Source organism: Megalops cyprinoides, chromosome 16 (assembly GCF_013368585.1).
Source record: "Megalops cyprinoides isolate fMegCyp1 chromosome 16, fMegCyp1.pri, whole genome shotgun sequence".
Classification (NCBI taxonomy): Eukaryota; Metazoa; Chordata; class Actinopteri; order Elopiformes; family Megalopidae; genus Megalops; species Megalops cyprinoides.
This window is the reverse complement of record NC_050598.1, coordinates 33,685,152-33,709,051: the sequence shown is the minus strand read 5'-3', so window position 1 is coordinate 33,709,051 and position 23,900 is coordinate 33,685,152. Positions and strand designations below refer to the sequence as shown.

The 23,900-nt window shown below is 45.1% G+C and overlaps 3 protein-coding genes across 4 annotated transcripts in view; all 3 read left to right on the top strand.

Annotated features, from left to right (window-relative positions):
• The first annotated feature begins 6,411 nt into the window (after nucleotides 1-6,411).
• Nucleotides 6,412-16,131, top strand: LOC118790712 (protocadherin Fat 4-like). The gene is made up of 3 exons (XM_036547702.1): nucleotides 6,412-8,867; nucleotides 11,286-12,046; nucleotides 13,640-16,131. The coding sequence occupies exons 1-3, from the start codon at nucleotides 6,412-6,414 to the stop codon at nucleotides 16,129-16,131; spliced, it is 5,709 nt and encodes a 1,902-aa protein (XP_036403595.1).
• A 1,022-nt stretch (nucleotides 16,132-17,153) lies between these two features.
• The window catches only part of LOC118790783 (protocadherin alpha-C2-like), a 58,010-nt gene continuing 51,263 nt past the window's right edge, over nucleotides 17,154-23,900 (top strand). For both annotated transcript variants that reach the window (XM_036547834.1, XM_036547838.1), the window contains exon 1: nucleotides 17,154-19,668. In XM_036547834.1, the coding sequence (XP_036403727.1) occupies nucleotides 17,284-19,668 (2,385 nt within the window). In that variant the 5' untranslated portion in view covers nucleotides 17,154-17,283. The remainder of the gene's footprint in view (nucleotides 19,669-23,900) is intronic.
• Nucleotides 20,917-23,871, top strand: LOC118791100 (protocadherin alpha-8-like). Its single transcript, XM_036548363.1, has 2 exons — nucleotides 20,917-23,431; nucleotides 23,779-23,871. Exons 1-2 carry the CDS (start codon nucleotides 21,026-21,028, stop codon nucleotides 23,869-23,871), a joined length of 2,499 nt encoding a protein of 832 aa, XP_036404256.1. The 5' UTR covers nucleotides 20,917-21,025.

Genomic DNA, 23,900 nt, shown 5'->3' with positions numbered 1-23,900 from the left:
GCACGCGGATGGGGGGTGGTGGTATTGATGCACTGACATAAGCGCGTAGCTAGACTGCTCCAGACTCTCTGCGCTGCCCGTGTGTTCTGCTGCTGCCTGAGGCTGCTCACTCAGCCAGCGAGTGCAGCTCACACCAGCCAGTCATCTCACACACACTTTCATATTCATATTAGGGTCATATTTTTACATAATCCTCTCAGTAACCAGAAATTCATCCAGCATACTGGCATTCTCACAAACCTAATAAAACAAGGATTTTTTTTTTCATTTTGCTTTGCACATTTTTGACCCAAATATCAGTGTGCGTGTAATCCAAGCTGGAATGTGAGAGTTTCACATCAATGACTGCTGTCCCAGGGGGCAGAACTGTCTGACTGGAAGGGCAATGAGGGCAGTCGCCTGCAGTGTGCAGTGAGAGGGTAAGTGATCATGTCAAGGCAACATTACAAAATCTTCTATTTATTATAATTTATGTGCTTACAATGATCATATTGTCTCAAAGACATAAGTAAAAAATAAGTAAATATATAGTACAATGTTAGCACTGTGTGCAAAATTGCTTGTTAAACAATCATGGTTAAGTACTGTTACTGGTCCATTTATCAGGCGTAAGGTAAACAGGCAGGTTTTCTGCTGCGAATGTACACTAAAGGATTCCCCACCTACACAGGCCTGGTGTCCGCCATCCCACACAACTCCCTTCAGCACCACAGACAGCGAGCGGCCTCGCGCTGCACTGTTGCCATGGAAACGCGCCCGTCTCCGAGCATGAAGCCAGCCTGTGATATTCCTGCATCCGGGGCTCCGCTCTGAAGCATCCGTATGGAAAAAGGCTTTTATTGCTTTGAAAGCAAAATATTATAATAATTATCCTATCAATTCTGTACCATTTGAGTCAGTTATTTACGAATTAATTATTTAATCACGTGGGCGAATACAAGCTAATATTGATATCTGGGCACACAGTTAAAACATTAAACAGCATACGTTTGACTTATATTACCGAGAGAAATTACTACAATAATAATCAATTTATAAACCAGGCCATGTTTTCGTACAAATGAACATTAACTTTAAAATAACAATGATTAGCAGAAATGGAACTATGAATAAATTATTTTGCTGCCCTGTACAAAACATGACTCTGAGCTTTTTTATTTGATTACAAAGAATTATTAAATTTAAATCTTAAAAACTTTCATTGTCACAGACTGTCTCAACGCTTTCCTGAAACGATCAGTACGGAGGACTGCGCATGCGCACCATCTTTGGGCAAATGGTTGGGCAATATGGGCGCGTGTTATGCAATGGACAGCGTGCAAAATCCATTATCAGGTTGCAATATTGTTTTTAGATCATTTGCATTGTTCTTGTTTTGTTTGTATTTGGGTTAGAACGGAAAGGGAAGATGTGCCTGGAGTTCACCAAGTCTAAGTCTCACGACCCACGAAAGGATGGAGGAAGGTTTGCGAATATCGCGGCGCACGGCGTTTGAGTAAGTTTGAGTAAGCGGCGTTTCACTTCTGTTTGCGGTGTGGGTACTTCCGTCCACCTTCTTGTGGATCCTTTAGTTTTAGGTTTACTGTTTAATGATGTTTAATAATGTTAGCAGAATAATTCACCCAAGCCCAAACACACGGGTTAAGTTTAGTTAGTAGCCAGATTGTAGCACAAGAGGTCTTTTGTGAGCCAATTTTATCTCGCATCATCCATTGAGTGTCGCTGTTGATATCACACAATCATCCCACTGTCGCCCCATCCTTAAGCGCTACGTCATTCTACGGTACTTTTATCGTTACAATCCGTTATTGTCATTTAGCAGACGCTCTTATCCAGAGCGACTTACATAGGTTACAGTTTTTACGTGTTATCCATTTATGCAGCTGGATATTTTCCGAGGCAATTCAGGGTTAAGTACCCTCCCTAAGGGTACAACAGCAGTGCCCCAGCAGGGAATCGAACCAGCAACTTTTGCTTATGAGCCCTACTCCTTACCACTATGCTAACTGCCGAACCTGAAGCGAATGAACAACACCCCAGCGTTTCTGTTCATTTTTCAACACTAAGCGTCAGTTTTGGTGAACTGTAACGAACAGTTTGCAGACGTCCAGTCGCCAGGTGGCATTGTTGCCCAGGCAACGCTGTGCTGCGGCTGAGAGCCCGCTCTTCGCTGCGAATGCGAAAGACGGTCCGGTGAAGGAGGAAGCGACAGGACCAGACAGGAGGAGCGTTACATGTGACACGTGGGGGAAAAACGTTTTCTGCCGGGGCAGTGACAATATTGTTGTTTTTCTGATGATATTGAATAGATGTTTGCTACAGCACACACCACAATGGTTACTGGCAGCCACAAAGTGAGATGCAGCACCGCGGAAAGTTTGGTCGTGTTGCGTTTGTGTCGCTGTTTTGGAGCAGGACCTCAGATCTGCTGCTCTATCCCGGGATCAGAAGTGGGACGGTAATTATCTCTAAAGATACGGGATTCGACAGTGGAACATTTGCTGACCGGACTGTATTGGAACAAAGCGAATCAGGTAAATTCAGATTTCAGAGGGCGCTTTGTCAATCAAATATTCAGAGAGGAGCTGCTCTGTAAAAGCACTTGGTGTCACGTGAATCTACGAGGCGCTGGTGCATAATTCAAACTCTGCCTCGCTCACACGCGTACAGAACTCACATGCACACATATGAAACCTCGCGTATTCAGCTGACAGGCTCGCACGCCAATATATGAAAGATAAAAGCCGCGCACAAACATGAAAGTCTTGCACGTATATCCATACTGTTAACTTATTCATACATATAGTATCTATATGAAAAGCTCTTACACACAAATATGTATGTGTGTACGCGAGCATTTGATTATATTTCTATTTTACATTTATTCATTTGTCAGACGCTTTTATCCACAGTGACTTACAAGTGAGGCAGAGCACAACACAAGCAAAGAGCCATGTAAGGAGTCAACGATATTAGAAGCGCTGCATGACCAGGTTTCAATTTTATAAGAATGTGTGTGCGTGTTTCTGATGCATGTGCAAGACATTTGAGTGACATTTCGCGTGTCACTCAGGCTGCACGCAGCAGAGCGGTAACAGGAGGGGCAGGGCGGTGGAGCTTCGGGACATGCCACGCAGTGACGGTAATCACAGAACGAGTGAAATGCTACAGTGTGTGCGGGACAAACTCCCGGTGTCTCTGTGGCCCATCACTGTGTTTATATTCTTACAGCAACTGGGCAGATGCTTCCTGTCCATTGTCTCTCAGACTGTGGCACTTACATACATACCGTGCTGCTAAAGGGGCAGTGTTTCCCTCTCCCAGACTAAGAATATTTATTTTTTGTACTTGTTTGGAGTTTATTACAGTTTAAGAGAAAGTGCACACCTGTTTCTGCCTCACCTGGCACACAGTAACCACAGCCTTTTTTCCTGTGGCAGCCATGACTGTCTCTGTGGCCAGGCTGTGGTCAGTGAGCCTGTACCTGGCCAGGATCTGGCTCTGGTTTGTATCTCTGACCCTGTGGAGATACTCTGGCAGTGTGTAATGATAGCAGTTAAGTTTGTTTTGTAATTTTGTCTTTTTGTAATTTATTGTTTAGCAGTGGATCTGGTCTGAGCTTGGTGGTGCACTAACAGCTGTTACTGGACTCTGAAGCCAGCTGACTGAGACGAAGTGTACCTTCTCTGAGGGTTCAGCTCCCGGTCTGTAGTGCTTTAAACTGCAGTGTGTCTTGGGGACTTGATCTTAGATGCATACAGAAATTTAGTGCTCTGTATTGGATGTTAAATGCTCATGGTAAACAGTCTAATTCTGCCCTTCATTATTTGCAGTTTGTTGTTGTTCTTTTATGATATTTATGATGTTTCTGATATTTCTGCATTATTCTGCATGGTGAATGTGTGTCCCATCCAATGCAGCTGAGTTTGCTGAAGGGACCCCAGATCTCTCTTGGAAGACTCTGTGGAAGAGTCTACACCAAAGTGTGATTGTGGAGTTTTCTTTTAATTGCAAATGGAGCCCTTTGAGCTTTTTCTTTACCTGAGGGATGAACTGGCATTAACTGTCAGACCCATGTATGTGTAATTAGGGTGTGGTCTACATGACCTATGAGAGTACAGACGCTTCAGAAAGCATTCAGACAGCTTCACTTTTCCACTTTGTTGTCTTATAGATTTAATCTAAAATGGATTAAATGCATTCTTTTGGACATCAATCTACACACAGTAACCAATAATGGCAAAATGTAAACATTTTGCAAATGTATTAAAAATCAAAAAGTGACATATCACAGCTAAGCTAAGAGCTGTCTGTCAGCTGGCACAGCATCTGTCTGTGGCTCTGAGGATCCAGCACTTTGCTCTTTGGGTTTTTGGCGCATTCATGAATTATTCGGCAGGATGCAATGGCCTATACCAGCACTAACCCTGAGAGGACTCTTTTTTGGGTTCAGCTCTTGATATTGCAGGGCCTCGTGATAGAGTGAGTTTGAATATGAATGATCTCGGTTAATTTCCCAAAGGGGAAATGCCTGATTGAGCCCTGTGTGCATTGTGTCAGGAGGATGTTGTGTTGGGATGAGACCGCCTTGGAGGAAGTGGCTGAATGACACTTTGGAGAAGTTTTAGGCAAACCTTAATCAGAGGGTTTAAATTGCAGAGCCTTCTCTTTGTGGCATAAAGTGCTCTGCTAGCTTTCTCCTTTAGGGCATTCACGGCCAGGTCAAACCTCCCTGGAGCCATTATAGTCAGACCCAGGTATGTTTAGCCAGATGCGTGCCTTAGGGTAGTGTTGCCCAGATTTAAATGATGTGTTTAGCTTTTTACTGAAATATGTCTCTGGCCTTATTCATGGTTTAATCGTTTTTCTCTTTCTCTCTCTCTCTCTCTCTCTCTCTTTCTCCCCCCCCCCTCTCTCTCTCTCTCTCTTTCTCTCTTTCCCTCCCTCTCCCTCTCCCTCTCTCTCTCTCTCTCTCTCTCTTTCTTTCTTTCCCTCCCTCTCCCTCCCTCTCTCTGTCTCTCTCTCCCTCCCTCTCCCTCTCCCTCTCCCTCTCTCCCTCCCTCTCTTTCTCCTTCTCTCTCTCTCTCTCTCTCTCTTTCTCTCTTTCCCTCCCTCCCCCTCTCCCTCCCTCTCTCTGTCTCTCTCTCCCTCCCCCTCTCCCTCTCTCCCTCCCTCTCTCCTTCTCTCTCTCCCTCCCTCTCTCCTTTTCTCTCTCCCTCTCTCTCTGTCTCTCTCTCCCTCTCCCTCTCTCCCTCTCTCCCTCTCTCTCTCTCTCTCTCTCTCTCTCTCTCTCTCCCTCTCCTTTCTCTCCTCTCTCTTTTGAGCACATCACCATTGCCACTGTTAGCGTAACATTGTTACTGTGCCTGTGTTAGCATTCATTGTTTGAATTAGTGTTATAGAGTATTATTTTTAGAAAATTCATTAACAGGATAAACCTGAGGCTTCAGATACATACAGACACACTGACATACTGACATACAGACATACATACATACATAAATACCAACATACATACATATGTACAGACATACATACATACAGGTGCACATACATACAGACAGACAAACATGCAATTTTTTTCCTGTTTTGACATAGAATATGAGAATGCAAATGTAATCAAAAGCACACAGAATTAACAGGGGCGCTGAAGGAAGTGAGTGCATTTCTTAATGATATTAGATGAGTTTGGCTGTTAGCTGGTGGAGTCAAGCATGTTACAGTGAATTTAGACAGGAGTATGACAGTAAGTCTGTTAGTTTAGTATGGGAGTGTTACAGTGAGTCTGTTAGTTTAATATGGAAGTATTATAGTGAGTCTGTTATAGCTAGGTGATAAATAAAATAAAACTATTCTAAACACCAACAGAAGTCTACAAAGTATGTAGCTACTGGTAACAATTTGTGCCAAATACTTAAATTCATAGCATTTTAATCTGAGAGCAGTTTACATGATGCATTTGTTAACTAGCTGGATCGTTTAAACCAGGGGTATAGGCGGTGAAACGCTTGTCCCTGGTTTAAACGTGTGTGCCGGTGTAGTTTTAGCTTTGGTCACAGGGTGTCGCTCTTGTTCCGCCAGATTGAACGAGACAAAGGCTCCACCCCTCAATGTATTTATTTCGCACCAGAGTTGCGAGGGGGTCTAATAATATAGGTACAAGGTATCGCAAGAGGGAAGGGAAGAATTCAGTTCTGACCAAAGACGGGCAAATATAAATGTACATTTTTATCTTTCAAATTCCTCTTGGGGGCATTGGATTTATTTAAAAACGGAGCCATAACAGTGTAATGTTTCAGGATTTGGCTCGAGTCAGACGGTCTTATTAGCGGACTAACGTCAGCTTCTTTGAATGTTAATTGTTTAATCACCTCTAAGGATTATTTTGGAGCAAATGCGGATATATCAGCGATGATGCTCGGTTCGGACCTAAGAGATTCGGAGGTGTGTTTTACACTCATCCTGGTGTCTTTGTTTGGGGAGCTGGTTTCCGGGCAGATTCTCTACACTGTGTCGGAGGAGGTAAAGACGGGCACGTCGGTTGGAAATATAGCCAAAGATATCGGTCTTGGCGCCTCGGAGCTGGGCGCTCGTGGGTTTCGGATTGCGTCGGGGTCGAAGAAGCAGTATTTCGGGGTTAACTTGGACACTGGGATTCTGTTTGTGAAGGAGCGGGTTGACAGAGAGGAGCTGTGTCCGGGCGCGGCCTCCTGCGCAGTGAATGTGGAGGCCATCGTGAGCGACCCGCTGCAGCTGTACCGGGTGCAGATCAATGTGCTGGACATTAATGATAATTCGCCCGTGTTTCCTGTCTCCTCCGTACAGCTTAACATTTCTGAACTTACAGTGCCTGGTACTCGATTCCCGTTGGAGAGTGCATATGACCCGGATGTAGGCGTAAACTCAGTTAAAACGTACAAATTAAAGGCAAACGATTTTTTCGCTTTGGACGTGCAAACACACAGCGAAAGGTCCGTGCCTGTAGAGCTGGTGCTGCAGAAGACTCTAGATAGAGAGAAAACTCCCCTCCTGCATCTGCAGGTCGTCGCTGTGGATGGAGGCTCCCCCCCCAGATCAGAAACCTTAATGATTGACGTTCATGTTTTAGATGCCAATGACAACGCTCCGGTTTTTAACAGGTCGGTCTATAAAGTATCCATACCCGAAAATACGCCGGCTGGGACAGTTATTACACGCCTGCTAGCGACAGACCTGGATGAAGGCTTCAATGGTGAGGTGTCTTACTCATTCAGTAGCCGTATTCCCCACAATATTCTAGATACGTTTGAAATAGACGCCGAAACGGGGGACGTAAAAGTGAAAGGAGATGTTGATTTTGAGGATTATGCTGCTTTTGAAATCCGAGTCCAAGTAACTGACAAGGGGCATATGCCGATGACTGGACATTGTAAACTGTTAGTGGAAGTCCTGGACGTCAACGACAATCCACCCGCGGTCACCGTGACGTCACTTCTGAGCCCGGTTGCGGAGAGCGCAAGTAGAGGCACCGTGATCGCGCTGATGACCGTGTCGGATGAGGACGGGGGCAAAAACGGCGTGGTACACTGTCAGCTCGCAGGGTCAAGTCCCTTCAAGCTTCAGTCCTCCTTCCAGAACTATTACTCTTTAATCTTAGACGGGACACTCGATCGAGAGAGAGATTCAGAGTACAACGTGACAGTTATAGCAAAGGACGAAGGAAACCCTCCGCTATCCAGCAGCCATGTCATTACAGTGCAGGTTTCTGACGTGAACGACAATGCGCCGCAGTTCGCAAATCCCGCCGCGCAGGTCTATTTAAAGGAAAACAGTGCAGTTGGTTCCGTTATATACACAGTGTCAGCCTTTGACCCCGACTTAAAGGAAAACGCTCAAGTAACTTACTCTTTGCCCCAGAATACATTCAATGGTGTCCCTGTGTCTTCTCTTTTAAATGTGAACTCTTTAACCGGTGAAATCTACAGCCTGCAGTCTTTTAACTACGAGGAAGTAAAAACGCTGCAGTTTCAAGTTCAGGCCACAGACTCTGGTGTCCCTCCACTGAGCAGCAACGCGACTGTGAACGTTTTCATCCTGGATGAGAATGACAACAGTCCTGGGGTTCTCCCGCCCTATTCTGACCAGGGCTCGGTTAATGCTGAGAACATTCCGTATTCTGCTGAAGCGGGCTACTTTGTGGCCAAGATCAGGGCTGTAGACGCAGACTCTGGCTACAACGCGCTGCTTTCTTATCACATGGCCGAACCCAAGGGAAGCAGTCTCTTCCGAATCGGCAGCAGCAGCGGGGAAATCAGGACTAAGAGGCGGATGAGTGACAATGACTTGAAGACGCACCCGTTGGTTATTGTGGTTTCTGACCACGGAGAACCTTCGCTGTCGGCGACTGTGTCTATTGATGTTGTGGTTGTTGAAAGTACCGGTGAAATCCAGACATCGTTCCGACAGCTGCCGGTGAAGGAGGAGAGTTTCTCCGATTTGAACCTGTATTTGCTGATCGGCATTATTTCGGTGTCAGTTATATTTTTACTGAGCCTGATTAGTTTAGTAGCTGTAAAATGCCACAGGACAGACGGCGGTTTGAGTATACACAGCGCCCCAGTGATCACCACACACCCTGACGGGAGCTGGTCTTACGCTAAATCTACTCAGCAGTATGACGTGTGTTTTAGCTCAGACACACTGAAGAGTGACGTTGTGGTTTTCCCCGCGCCGTTTCCGCCTGCGGATGCGGAACTGATCAGTATTAATGGAGGGGACACTTTTAAACGGAACCACACGCTTCCCAACAGCGAGAAGGTAAGAATCAGCTTTTCATCTCTTTATCTGCAAAACCTGAACGCTTATACACACCTGTTTCACCTGGGAGTGTCAGTTAAAATACGCTATTTGTAAAAAGTCCGTAGGTCTGCACCCGGGCTTTACACTGGGAATGGGAGCCCGCTTTGCTGTCGCTGGGTGGAGCTGTCCGCCGTGCTGAAATCTCTCTTCCCTTCGCTCAGCGTCATCTCCTGCGGTCTTCTTTGGTTTTCATTTACCATTTCAGTGTCACCCGCTCTCCACCCCGGGCTGACAGCTCTCATCACCGTCGGTCTTGATGAGCTTCTTTGTTTCTGTGTGGTGGTGCTGAACTCTATACATTGTGGTGAGAATGTCTTTTATGTGAAATGTCTATATTTCGACATTAACGCATGATTCTCAATTTGCATGTTCAAGAACGACGTTCTGGCAACTTTTGGCGTACATCTTGAGCTGAAATCAGTGGTCATATCACTTACATGCAATTTTCTTTTTTTTCACGATTTTATGACCCTGTATTTATTGAGAAGCCAAATTGCTTCAAATGCTTCGCTGTAGTATTGATTCAATTAGAAATACCATGTATCACCAACCGAATTCAATGAAACCAATACCCTTACGTGTCAATTCAAGTACATTTACATTTACATTTATTTATTTAGCAGACGCTTTTATCCAAAGCGACTTACAAACGTGCAAATATTCACATTTGTTGCTCATGAGCAAAAGACCAAAACGTCACGATTTGCAAAATATGTAGGACATTGATTTAAAAATGCATCGGTTTTCGCTGTGGTGCATCAGGCTGGAAGTTACAGAATCTTAGCTCACGATTATTTCGCAGATTCCATTCTCTGACGGTTGATCTTTTGTCGTTTTATCAGTCTACATTATATCTATATGATGATGCAGGTATTTCCTATTTTATGGGAAATTAAATTGGTTCCGTTAACGTGGTTAATTACCTATTTAAAGGGGGTAAGTTCCATGGCTGTTCCACACGGTGTCTCTGTTGGCTCACAAAGTGAAATACTCCGCCCTGCGTCTCTGGGCCCCTCCTCGTCAGGGAGGGGGGAAGCGGTTATACAGGGCTTTGTTACACAAACGCAGGACGCGAGGATGGGTCGGAGGCCGATGCATACTCTGCTTCATTTAAAATAATCTTACATCGATTTTTATTTTTGTTTTGTATTTGACAATATCGAGAAACCTCTTTGGATCTATGCTTACACCCAGGGAAGCGGAGAAATGTATTTAGAAATGCAAAAGGAATCTGTGGCGATGTATGGTCTGGTGCTGCTGCTGTTCTGTAGCTGGGAAGCGGTGTCTGCACAGCTGTCTTATTCCGTTTCGGAGGAGGTGAACCCGGGGACCTTTGTGGGAAATATCGCCAAGGATTTAAACTTGAATGTTCAGGACCTGGAATCGCGCGCTTTTCAGATTGTAGATGGCTCCAGGAAGAAATATTTCGAGGTAAATTTAAAAACTGGGGTGCTGTATGTGAATGAGAGAATTGATAGAGAGGAGCTTTGTCCAAACGCGCTCAAATGTTCCATTAATGTCGAAGCTGTTATGAACGATCCTTTGAGACTTTATCGTGTGGAAATAAGTATTTTGGATGTCAATGACAATGCGCCAGCGTTTCGAGCAACATCCCAGCATATTAATATAACAGAGAACACCCTGCCGGGAGTGAGATTTCCTTTGCCCAGGGCCTATGATGCGGATGTCGGGAAAAATGCTGTAAACACATACAAGCTGAGTCCGAATGAGCACTTCTCCCTGGATGTACAGAGCGGTGGAGAGCAGAGTGTATCTGCTGAGTTAGTGCTGCAGAAAGCTTTAGACCGAGAGAAACAGCCTGTGATTCAGCTCCTACTGACTGCTGTTGACGGAGGAAAACCTCCCAGATCCGGCACTATGCAGATTATTGTGAACGTTTTAGACATCAATGATAACCCGCCGGTTTTCAGTAACTCTTTGTATAAAGTTAGAATTTTTGAAAATATCCCTCGAGGAACATCGATAATAACTTTAAATGCAACTGATATAGACGCAGGTACCAATGGTGAAATCGTTTATTCCTTTAGTAAGCTTGAGCAAGACAACATGATGGATATGTTTGCAATTGATCCACAGACGGGAACAGTTACAGTTACGGGAATCATTGATTTCGAACAAAACAAAGCTTTCGAAATTCGTCCTGAAGCGAAGGATAAAGCGCAGCCGCCCATGTCCAGTCATTCAAAATTACTGGTAGAAATTGTAGATCTTAACGACAATGCGCCTGAAATAACAGTGACGTCACTGTTAAACAGCGTGAGGGAAGACGCAAAGATCGGCACAGCCGTAGCTCTTGTGACAGTCCTTGATAGAGATGATGGTAAAAACGGAATTGTGAATTGTAATATTAATCAAGAGTCACCCTTCAGTTTGGAAACAAATTATAAGAACTATTACTCTTTAGTGGTTGACGGGCCGCTGGACAGAGAGAGCGCTTCTCAGTACAACGTCACCATCACAGCTACAGATGAAGGGACTCCGCCTCTCTCCAGCACCAGCGTTATTACTGTACACGTTTCTGATGTGAACGACAACGCGCCGCGCTTTGCAGAGCCCGTGATTAATGTGTATGTGAAAGAAAACGGCCAGGTGGGCTCTGTGATTCACACCGTATCTGCCTTTGATCCGGATTTAGACGACAACGCCAAAGTGACTTATTCTTTACTGGGGAGTTCTGGCAAAGGCGCGCCCCCGTCATCAGCCGTCAACGTGAACTCTGTGAGTGGAGAAATCTACAGCCTGCAGTCTTTTAACTACGAGGAAGTAAAAACGCTGCAGTTTCAAGTTCAGGCCACAGACTCTGGTGTCCCTCCACTGAGCAGCAACGCGACTGTGAACGTTTTCATCCTGGATGAGAATGACAACAGTCCTGGGGTTCTCCCTCCCTATTCTGACCAGGGCTCGGTTAATGCTGAGAACATTCCGTATTCTGCTGAAGCGGGCTACTTTGTGGCCAAGATCAGGGCTGTAGACGCAGACTCTGGCTACAACGCGCTGCTTTCTTATCACATGGCCGAACCCAAGGGAAGCAGTCTCTTCCGAATCGGAAGCAGCAGCGGGGAAATCAGGACTAAGAGGCGGATGAGTGACAATGACTTGAAGACGCACCCGTTGGTTATTGTGGTTTCTGACCACGGAGAACCTTCGCTGTCGGCGACTGTGTCTATTGATGTTGTGGTTGTTGAAAGTACCGGTGAAATCCAGACGTCGTTCCGACAGCTGCCGGTGAAGGAGGAGAGTTTCTCCGATTTGAACCTGTATTTGCTGATCGGCATTATTTCGGTGTCAGTAATATTTTTACTGAGCCTGATTAGTTTAGTAGCTGTAAAATGCCACAGGACAGACGGCGGTTTGAGTATACACAGCGCCCCAGTGATCACCACACACCCTGACGGGAGCTGGTCTTACGCTAAATCTACTCAGCAGTATGACGTGTGTTTTAGCTCAGACACACTGAAGAGTGACGTTGTGGTTTTCCCCGCGCCGTTTCCGCCTGCGGATGCGGAACTGATCAGTATTAATGGAGGGGACACTTTTAAACGGAACCACACGCTCCCCAACAGCGAGAAGGTAAGATTGATAATATAATATTTATTTCATGTTAATGAGTGGGCAACATTCCTTCTTTTTTAAACTCCATGATGTTCACGAAGTTGTACAAAGTTTCTGCAGTGGTGAAGGAAGAGAAGTAAACATTTTCAGTTGCGTTCAAAGGTTGTCAGGCGGTTTGTAAGTATTTCCTTCATTCTGCACAATTGCGTACGGTGCATTATTTGTTTGAAATTATTTTAGAGATGCGTTCATTTTTGAGGAGGGTAAAGTCCGTCTCGCCACACGTTCTTTGATCATTTTTGCGGATGGGTCGCGTGGGGTTTTAAATCCTTTCGCCTGCAGGCTGATATTCTCATTCATTAATCACTTTTAATCAATATAAACATGTCGTTTGTTGTTGTTATTGCACGGCACCATTTTCATAATCTCTGCGTCTGTAAATCGCATGTGCATACTCAATTTTTTCACATTCTTTATGTGTCCGCACGTTTTTGGCCAGCACTACTTTCTACATTACATTAACAAATGACAGTTAAACAAATAACACTTTATTGACATTAATAAATTTACGTGGCACGTTCATGTTTCACAATTAAGTACTAACCGCAATGTGGACGATGTATTAGAACTCTGTATTTACACCTTTCAAAATGCACTTTTGAACATGACAAAAATGAAAAGTGTTTCAGGTTTTAATATCGCTCTGATGTGGGCATTAATAGGAGGAAAGATAAGAACCTGTCTGTTACTTTGCGCTTTCCCTCGGCGCAGTCCTTTTAGTGTTCCTGCGACCTACTACCGCTCAGAAACACTCATTAATCAGTAGACCATCATCTGATGTGCATGTATTAGCGATGATATTTACATTCTGTCATTCTGAAACGAAATATTTTAATGGAAAATACACTTTTCCTGAATATGGGCTTTGACAACGCCCTGAAAGGTTTTCCTTTTTGGATCATCAAAACTCCGAGAAACGGTGGATGATAATAAAGGTAACACAAGGTGGCGCTGTAGACCACATAAAACAAAACGCTGACTTCATTTTCAGGCTCCTCCTATATGAAAGGAGAGAGGCGCACTGATACTCCCCATTACGCCTTATTGAAGAGACGGGCAGAATGGTGGTGTGACACACCACACTGCGATATACGCTGTTTGGATTAAAATGAATGCTTTCACTGCATTGTGAGCGTTGCCTTTACTTGGACCTTGCCGCAGTAAACAGTCAGGATGAGCGCTATAATGGCTTTTTGGGAACAGACAGGACTTGTGTGGATACAGTTTATCGCCCTGTTTTATCTTTTAAGATGGTCTTCCGCACAGACTGTTTATTCCGTATCGGAGGAGGTGGACAAAGGAACGTTTGTGGGAAATATCGCCAAGGATCTAAATCTGAACGTGCAAGACCTGGAGTCGCGTGGGCTTCGGATTGTAACCGGCTCTAATAAGAGATATTTCGAGGTAAATCTGAAAACAGGAATTCTGTATGTTAATGAGAGAATAGACAGAGAGGCGCTGTGTCCCAATCTGGCAAAGTGCTCTTTAAACATAGAGGCCATATTGAATCACCCAATGCAACTTTATCGTGTTGAAATTAATATTTTAGATATCAATGATAATGCGCCGTTATTCCTGGATAGATCACGAATTTTGCATATTCCAGAATCATCGGCTCCCGGAGAAAGGTTTCCTCTGCCTATAGCTAATGACCCCGATGTTGGCAGTAATTCGGTAAAGAGCTACAAGCTGAGTCCGAATGAGCACTTCTCCCTGGATGTACAGAGCGGTGGAGAGCAGAGTGTATCTGCTGAGTTGGTGCTGCAGAAAGCTTTAGACCGAGAGAAACAGCCTGTGATTCAGCTCCTGCTGACTGCTGTTGACGGAGGAAAACCTCCCAGATCCGGGACTTTGCAGATCACTGTTAGTATAATAGATGTGAACGACAATGCCCCCATATTTAGCAGCTCATTGTATAAAGTTCGTGTGTCTGAGAATGTTCCTTTTGGAACAACAATACTCACCCTCAATGCCACAGACTTAGACGAAGGAGTAAACGGCGAGATTTTATATTCTATAGTGGAACGAGGGGGTCTGGATCCTGTTGATGTTTTTGATATTGATCCGATAACAGGAGAAATTACACTGAAGGGGAGTTTAGATTACGAAGAAAGCGCAGCATATGAAATCCGCGCGCAGGCGACCGACCGAGGGCATTCTCCACGCAGTACTCACTGCAAAGTGTTAGTCGAAGTTGTTGATGTGAACGACAATGCGCCAGAGATCTCTGTAACGTCGCTAATGAGCCCGGTTAAGGAAGACGCTCAAACTGGTACAGTGGTGGCTTTGATAACAGTATCAGATAAAGACGGCGGTAAAAATGGATTTGTGAAATGTAATCTCGCTGGTTTTGCTCCTTTCAAACTGCAGTCCTCCTATAAGAACTATTACTCTTTAGTGGTTGACGGGCCGCTGGACAGAGAGCGCGCTTCTCAGTACAACGTCACCATCACAGCTACAGATGAAGGGACTCCGCCTCTCTCCAGCACCAGCGTTATTACTGTACACGTTTCTGATGTGAACGACAACGCGCCGCGCTTTGCAGAGCCCGTGATTAATGTGTATGTGAAAGAAAACGGCCAGGTGGGCTCTGTGATTCACACCGTATCTGCCTTTGACCCGGATTTAAACGACAACGCCAAAGTGACTTATTCTTTACTGGGGAGTTCTGACAAAGGTGCGCCCCCGTCATCAGCCGTCAACGTGAACTCTGTGAGTGGAGAAATCTACAGCCTGCAGTCTTTTAACTACGAGGAAGTAAAAACGCTGCAGTTTCAGGTTCAGGCCACAGACTCTGGTGCCCCCCCACTGAGCAGCAACGCGACTGTGAACGTTTTCATCCTGGATGAGAATGACAACAGTCCTGGGGTTCTCCCGCCCTATTCTGACCAGGGCTCGGTTAATGCTGAGAACATTCCGTATTCTGCTGAAGCGGGCTACTTTGTGGCCAAGATCAGGGCTGTAGACGCAGACTCTGGCTACAACGCGCTGCTTTCTTATCACATGGCCGAACCCAAGGGAAGCAGTCTCTTCCGAATCGGAAGCAGCAGCGGGGAAATCAGGACTAAGAGGCGGATGAGTGACAATGACTTGAAGACGCACCCGTTGGTTATTGTGGTTTCTGACCACGGAGAACCTTCGCTGTCGGCGACTGTGTCTATTGATGTTGTGGTTGTTGAAAGTACCGGTGAAATCCAGACATCGTTCCGACAGCTGCCGGTGAAGGAGGAGAGTTTCTCCGATTTGAACCTGTATTTGCTGATCGGCATTATTTCGGTGACAGTTATATTTTTACTGAGCCTGATTAGTTTAGTAGCTGTAAAATGCCACAGGACAGACGGCGGTTTGAGTATACACAGCGCCCCAGTGATCACCACACACCCTGACGGGAGCTGGTCTTACGCTAAATCTACTCAGCAGTATGACGTGTGTTTTAGCTCAGACACACTGAAGAGTGACGTTGTGGTTTTCCCCGCGCCGTTTCCGCCTGCGGATGCGGAACTGATCAGTATTAATGGAGGGGACACTTTTAAACGGAACCACACGCTTCCCAACAGCGAGAAGGTAAGAATCAGCTTTTCATCTCTTTATCTGCAAAACCTGAACGCTTATACACACCTGTTTCACCTGGGAGTGTCAGTTAAAATACGCTATTTGTAAAAAGTCCGTAGGTCTGCACCCGGGCTTTACACTGGGAATGGGAGCCCGCTTTGCTGTCGCTGGGTGGAGCTGTCCGCCGTGCTGAAATCTCTCTTCCCTTCGCTCAGCGTCATCTCCTGCGGTCTTCTTTGGTTTTCATTTACCATTTCAGTGTCACCCGCTCTCCACCCCGGGCTGACAGCTCTCAACACCGTCGGTCTTGATGAGCTTCTTTGTTTCTGTGTGGTGGTGCTGAACTCTATACATTGTGGTGAGAATGTCTTTTATGTGAAATGTCTATATTTCGACATTAACGCATGATTCTCAATTTGCATGTTCAAGAACGACGTTCTGGCAACTTTTGGCGTACATCTTGAGCTGAAATCAGTGGTCATATCACTTACATGCAATTTTCTTTTTTTTCACGATTTTATGACCCTGTATTTATTGAGAAGCCAAATTGCTTCAAATGCTTCGCTGTAGTATTGATTCAATTAGAAATACCATGTATCACCAACCGAATTCAATGAAACCAATACCCTTACGTGTCAATTCAAGTACATTTACATTTACATTTATTTATTTAGCAGACGCTTTTATCCAAAGCGACTTACAAACGTGCAAATATTCACATTTGTTGCTCATGAGCAAAAGACCAAAACGTCACGATTTGCAAAATATGTAGGACATTGATTTAAAAATGCATCGGTTTTCGCAGTGGTGTATCAGGCTGGAAGTTACAGAATCTTAGCTCACGATTATTTCGCAGATTCCATTCTCTGACGGTTGATCTTTTGTCGTTTTATCAGTCTACATTATATCTATATGATGATGCAGGTATTTCCTATTTTATGGGAAATTAAATTGGTTCCGTTAACGTGGTTAATTACCTATTTAAAGGGGGTAAGTTCCATGGCTGTTCCACACGGTGTCTCTGTTGGCTCACAAAGTGAAATACTCCGCCCTGCGTCTCTGGGCCCCTCCTCGTCAGGGAGGGGGGAAGCGGTTATACAGGGCTTTGTTACACAAACGCAGGACGCGAGGATGGGTCGGAGGCCGATGCATACTCTGCTTCATTTAAAATAATCTTACATCGATTTTTATTTTTGTTTTGTATTTGACAATATCGAGAAACCTCTTTGGATCTATGCTTACACCCAGGGAAGCGGAGAAATGTATTTAGAAATGCAAAAGGAATCTGTGGCGATGTATGGTCTGGTGCTGCTGCTGTTCTGTAGCTGGGAAGCGGTGTCTGCACAGCTGTCTTATTCCGTTTCGGAGGAGGTGAACCCGGGGACCTTTGTGGGAAATATCGCCAAGGATTTAAACTTGAATGTTCAGGACCTGGAATCGCGCGCTTTTCAGATTGTAGATGGCTCCAGGAAGAAATATTTCGAGGTAAATTTAAAAACTGGGGTGCTGTATGTGAATGAGAGAATTGATAGAGAGGAGCTTTGTCCAAACGCGCTCAAATGTTCCATTAATGTCGAAGCTGTTATGAACGATCCTTTGAGACTTTATCGTGTGGAAATAAGTATTTTGGATGTCAATGACAATGCGCCAGCGTTTCGAGCAACATCCCAGCATATTAATATAACAGAGAACACCCTGCCGGGAGTGAGATTTCCTTTGCCCAGGGCCTATGATGCGGATGTAGGGAAAAATGCTGTAAACACATACAAGCTGAGTCCGAATGAGCACTTCTCCCTGGATGTACAGAGCGGTGGAGAGCAGAGTGTATCTGCTGAGTTGGTGCTGCAGAAAGCTTTAGACCGAGAGAAACAGCCTGTGATTCAGCTCCTACTGACTGCTGTTGACGGAGGTAATCCACAGAGATCCGGCTCCTCAGAGATTGCAGTTAATGTTTTGGATATTAATGACAACACGCCGGTTTTCAGCAGCTCTTTGTATAAAACTCGAGTTTTGGAAAATGTACCTCGGGGGACATCCATCATATCGCTTAATGCGACTGATTTGGATGAAGGAACGAACAGTGAAATCGTGTACTCCTTCAGTAAACATGAGCAAGACGATATTTTAAACATTTTTCATATTGATCCAAATACGGGGGAAATGACTGTCAATGGGGATATTGATTATGAACAAAATAATGCTTTTGAAATCCGTGCTCAAGCGAGTGACAAAGGCCAGCCCCCAATGGCCGCACACTGTAAAGTGCTGGTGGAAGTTGTGGATCTTAACGACAATGCTCCAGTAATAACGGTGACGTCACTTTTAAATACAGTGAAGGAAGACGCAACGACGGGCACAGCCGTAGCTCTTGTATCAGTCTTTGATAGAGACGGTGGGAAAAACGGATTCGTTAACTGTTACATCTCTCTCGAGCTCCCATTTAAACTGCAAGCAAATTATAAGAACTATTACTCTTTAGTGGTTGACCGGCCGCTGGACAGAGAGAGCGCTTCTCAGTACAACGTCACCATCACAGCTACAGATGAAGGGACTCCGCCTCTCTCCAGCACCAGCGTTATTACTGTACACGTTTCTGATGTGAACGACAACGCGCCGCGCTTTGCAGAGCCCGTGATTAATGTGTATGTGAAAGAAAACGGCCAGGTGGGCTCTGTGATTCACACCGTATCTGCCTTTGATCCGGATTTAGACGACAACGCCAAAGTGACTTATTCTTTACTGGGGAGTTCTGGCAAAGGCGCGCCCCCGTCATCAGCCGTCAACGTGAACTCTGTGAGTGGAGAAATCTACAGCCTGCAGTCTTTTAACTACGAGGAAGTAAAAACGCTGCAGTTTCAAGTTCAGGCCACAGACTCTGGTGTCCCTCCACTGAGCAGCAACGCGACTGTGAACGTTTTCATCCTGGATGAGAATGACAACAGTCCTGGGGTTCTCCCGCCCTATTCTGACCAGGGCTCGGTTAATGCTGAGAACATTCCGTATTCTGCTGAAGCGGGCTACTTTGTGGCCAAGATCAGGGCTGTAGACGCAGACTCTGGCTACAACGCGCTGCTTTCTTATCACATGGCCGAACCCAAGGGAAGCAGTCTCTTCCGAATCGGCAGCAGCAGCGGGGAAATCAGGACTAAGAGGCGGATGAGTGACAATGACTTGAAGACGCACCCGTTGGTTATTGTGGTTTCTGACCACGGAGAACCTTCGCTGTCGGCGACTGTGTCTATTGATGTTGTGGTTGTTGAAAGTACCGGTGAAATCCAGACATCGTTCCGACAGCTGCCGGTGAAGGAGGAGAGTTTCTCCGATTTGAACCTGTATTTGCTGATCGGCATTATTTCGGTGTCAGTTGTATTTTTACTGAGCCTGATTAGTTTAGTAGCTGTAAAATGCCACAGGACAGACGGCGGTTTGAGTATACACAGCGCCCCAGTGATCACCACACACCCTGACGGGAGCTGGTCTTACGCTAAATCTACTCAGCAGTATGACGTGTGTTTTAGCTCAGACACACTGAAGAGTGACGTTGTGGTTTTCCCCGCGCCGTTTCCGCCTGCGGATGCGGAACTGATCAGTATTAATGGAGGGGACACTTTTAAACGGAACCACACTCTCCCCAGCAGCGAGAAGGTAAGAGAAAGTTTTTTTCAGACGGGGGAGCATTCCCTTTCTTTTAAAATATGAATTCCCGCGTCGTTTTTGCGCTTGTATAATTTCTTGGAAGTGTATGTTTTACGATCTTTAAGAAAGCCCCTCGGTGTCAGGTTTATTTTGCCTGGTGAATTTTAAAAAATCATGTCAGTTTCACTGCTTCCAGTGCCGAGTTCCTCGGTGAAATAGGTGACGTAGCAGCCTGGTGTCCTCATAACTATTTTTGTATTTCAATTCTCAATTGCGTGTTGTCGTTATTTACCTTGTACATCTGCCAAATCTAAGAATTCCTTTACTTGCTTTGTAATAATTCATCGGATTGTTTAACTTGTATCCAAAAATAATCATCATTCTGAATGGCTTACAAATGTTATGAACCGAATAATGTTAAAGAATTCGTATAAATTGATTTAAAGATTTGTACATCTAATAAGACAACGCCGGGCCAATGCGCATATTAATACTTTTATTGTTTTTGAAATCATGCCGCAAGACAACATGAATATTCAGACGTACCGACATTGTGGAAAGTCATAGACGGAGCTAATTATTTTCATTTGTTTATTTTTAATGTTCGGATAAATCATTGGTATCATCTTAAATATAGTAAGACGCTTCTTGAACTAAAGTAACAATTTTCGTTGCGATGAACGACGTGACCTGAAAGCAACTTTCGTTTTCATCTAACATAATTATTGGGTCTAGATACTGATTTTTTTATTTTATATTTACCCTTCTTACATTTATAACAATGCATATAGTTTAAACGATATCGAATTTATATCACCTCCTTTCAGGAATGAAGCCTTTTTCGTTTGTGATGATTGTGTTTAAATTTGCAAACTATGTACGCGTTCATCCATGCCAGAGAAGCGCGGTATGTCTCTGTATATCCGATGTAAGTACATATATGCATACACATACACACATGTATACACACATGCATGCATACACGCACACTTCTAATCTAATAGGATTTCTACATGGAGGTTGAGGTACTGGTATTGTAATTGTGTAATATTTTCTAAGGGTGGCGTAAAAATGATGATATTGTTTCTTTTTCCTGTTGCCGACATAGTTAAATGGTGGCATCTCTCGCAGTTACCATTCTGGAACGCAGGGTGTCGGTGTTGACCATGGAAATGAAATCCGGCTTCCTTGAGCTCCACCCCTGAAATAAGGAATTCACAGAGTGACCGAGCAGATACGGCTTTGTTACAACAAGGCGCACAGGAGCTGCACTCGGCTCTTTCTTTCTATAATTATGCTGATACAGACGTCTGCATTAGTGCTGTAGATATACCGTGCATTTCAGCTTTAGTGCGGTCTGTAAGCGATGGGCATTCCCAGTCCAGCACGTCGCCTTTGGATACAGTGCGCGGTTCTTTCGTGTCTAAGGGTTGTGTGCTTTGGGAAAATTGTCTATTCTGTATCAGAGGAGGTGGACAAGGGAACAGCTGTGGGAAATATATCCAAGGATCTCAATCTTATTGTTCAAGAACTGGAGTCACGAAGGTTTCAGATTGTATCCGGATCCAGTAAGACGTATCTCGAGGTAAATTTAAAGACTGGTGTTTTATTTGTGAACGACAGGATCGACCGAGAGGAGCTATGTCTTAGTGCAGCGAAATGCGCTATTAAAATCGAGGCTGTCGCTTATGATCCCATTACTTTTTATCGTGTTGAAGTAAATATTCTCGATGTCAATGACAATGCGCCGTCATTCCTCGAACATTCACACGTTTTAAATGTCACCGAATATGCGTTTTCAGGGGAGAGATTTCCTCTTCCTATCGCCAATGACCCCGATGTGGGCAGTAATTCCGTAAAGAGCTACAAGCTGAGTCCGAATGAGCACTTCTCCCTGGATGTACAGAGCGGTGGAGAGCAGAGTGTATCTGCTGAGTTAGTGCTGCAGAAAGCTTTAGACCGAGAGAAACAGCCTGTGATTCAGCTCCTGCTGACTGCTGTTGACGGAGGAAAACCTCCCAGATCCGGGACTTTGCAGATCACTGTTAACGTAATAGATGTGAACGATAATACTCCAGCATTCAGCAGCTCTCTCTTTAAAGTCCGTGTGTCTGAGAATATACCCCCAGGAACATCAATAATAACACTCAATGCGACGGATATGGATGAAGGAATAAACAGCGAAATCCTTTACTCCTTCGTTCAGCACGGTAATGTGAATCCGATGGATATTTTCTCCATCAATCAGGACACTGGTGAGATTACTACAAAAGCGGATCTTGACTATGAAGAAAACGCTGCTTTTGAATTGCGCGTCCAGGCTCGGGATAAAGGCCTCCCTCCTCGGAGTACTCATTGCAAACTATTGATTGAAGTGGTTGATGAGAATGACAATCCTCCCGATATATCCGTAACATCACTAATGAACACAGTCAGAGAAGACGCGAAAGTCGGAACAGCTGTAGCTTTAATTACGGTGTCGGACAGAGACGGAGGTAAAAACGGAGTTGTTAATATCCGCATTGTTGGTTCTGTTCCTTTCAAACTGCAATCTTCTAGTGATAACTATTACTCTTTAGTGGTTGACGGGCCGCTGGACAGAGAGAGCGCTTCTCAGTACAACGTCACCATCACAGCTACAGATGAAGGGACTCCGCCTCTCTCCAGCACCAGCGTTATTACTGTGCACGTTTCTGATGTGAACGACAACGCGCCGCGCTTTGCAGAGCCCGTGATTAATGTGTATGTGAAAGAAAACGGCCAGGTGGGCTCTGTGATTCACACCGTATCTGCCTTTGATCCGGATTTAAACGACAACGCCAAAGTGACTTATTCTTTACTGGGGAGTTCTGGCAAAGGCGCGCCCCCGTCATCAGCCGTTAACGTGAACTCTGTGAGTGGAGAAATCTACAGCCTGCAGTCTTTTAACTACGAGGAAGTAAAAACGCTGCAGTTTCGGGTTCAGGCCACAGACTCTGGTGTCCCTCCACTGAGCAGCAACGCGACTGTGAACGTTTTCATCCTGGATGAGAATGACAACAGTCCTGGGGTTCTCCCTCCCTATTCTGACCAGGGCTCGGTTAATACTGAGAACATTCCGTATTCTGCTGAAGCGGGCTACTTTGTGGCCAAGATCAGGGCTGTAGACGCAGACTCTGGCTACAACGCGCTGCTTTCTTATCACATGGCGGAACCCAAGGGAAGCAGTCTCTTCCGAATCGGAAGCAGCAGCGGGGAAATCAGGACTAAGAGGCGGATGAGTGACAATGACTTGAAGACGCACCCGTTGGTTATTGTGGTTTCTGACCACGGAGAACCTTCGCTGTCGGCGACTGTGTCTATTGATGTTGTGGTTGTTGAAAGTACCGGTGAAATCCAGACATCGTTCCGACAGCTGCCGGTGAAGGAGGAGAGTTTCTCCGATTTGAACCTGTATTTGCTGATCGGCATTATTTCGGTGTCAGTTGTATTTTTACTGAGCCTGATTAGTTTAGTAGCTGTAAAATGCCACAGGACAGACGGCGGTTTGAGTATACACAGCGCCCCAGTGATCACCACACACCCTGACGGGAGCTGGTCTTACGCTAAATCTACTCAGCAGTATGACGTGTGTTTTAGCTCGGACACACTGAAGAGTGACGTTGTGGTTTTCCCCGCTCCGTTTCCGCCTGCGGATGCGGAACTGATCAGTATTAATGGAGGGGACTCTTTTAAACGGAACCACACTCTCCCCAACAGCGAGAAGGTAAGAATATGGCGTTATCAGGTCGAAGTATTAATAATTTTCGCTTTACGTTTCCTGTGTTTAAGTGTAGACTTGAATAATAAAACTTATACCCTTTTTATATTAATTTGTTTTAACCCAATGCCACTAAATTCGTAACTTGATTTTGCAGATATCTTTTCGCATGGAAGGCATTAGCTGTGTCTTGTTAAGTGTGACTGTGTATTATCTGCATTTTGTTAATGGAATTTTCGGTATGGGAATGGTGTTCGTTCGTTTGCATTGTAAATATTGCAACATATATTACTCAAAGTACATTACATGCATTTGTCGTATTTGTCGCCGAAACCGTGAGTGGCAACGGGTATTCCAGCCTCCGTCTTTTCCCTGAGCAGTCTGCGCGGAAAACACGGGGCGTCGCTGTAGACCATGAGAGTGAGGGGCCCTGGTGCGTTTCCGGGGCTCCGCCTTCAGCGATGCTTGCGTAGTCCGTAGAGGGCTTTGTCAGGCTGAGGCG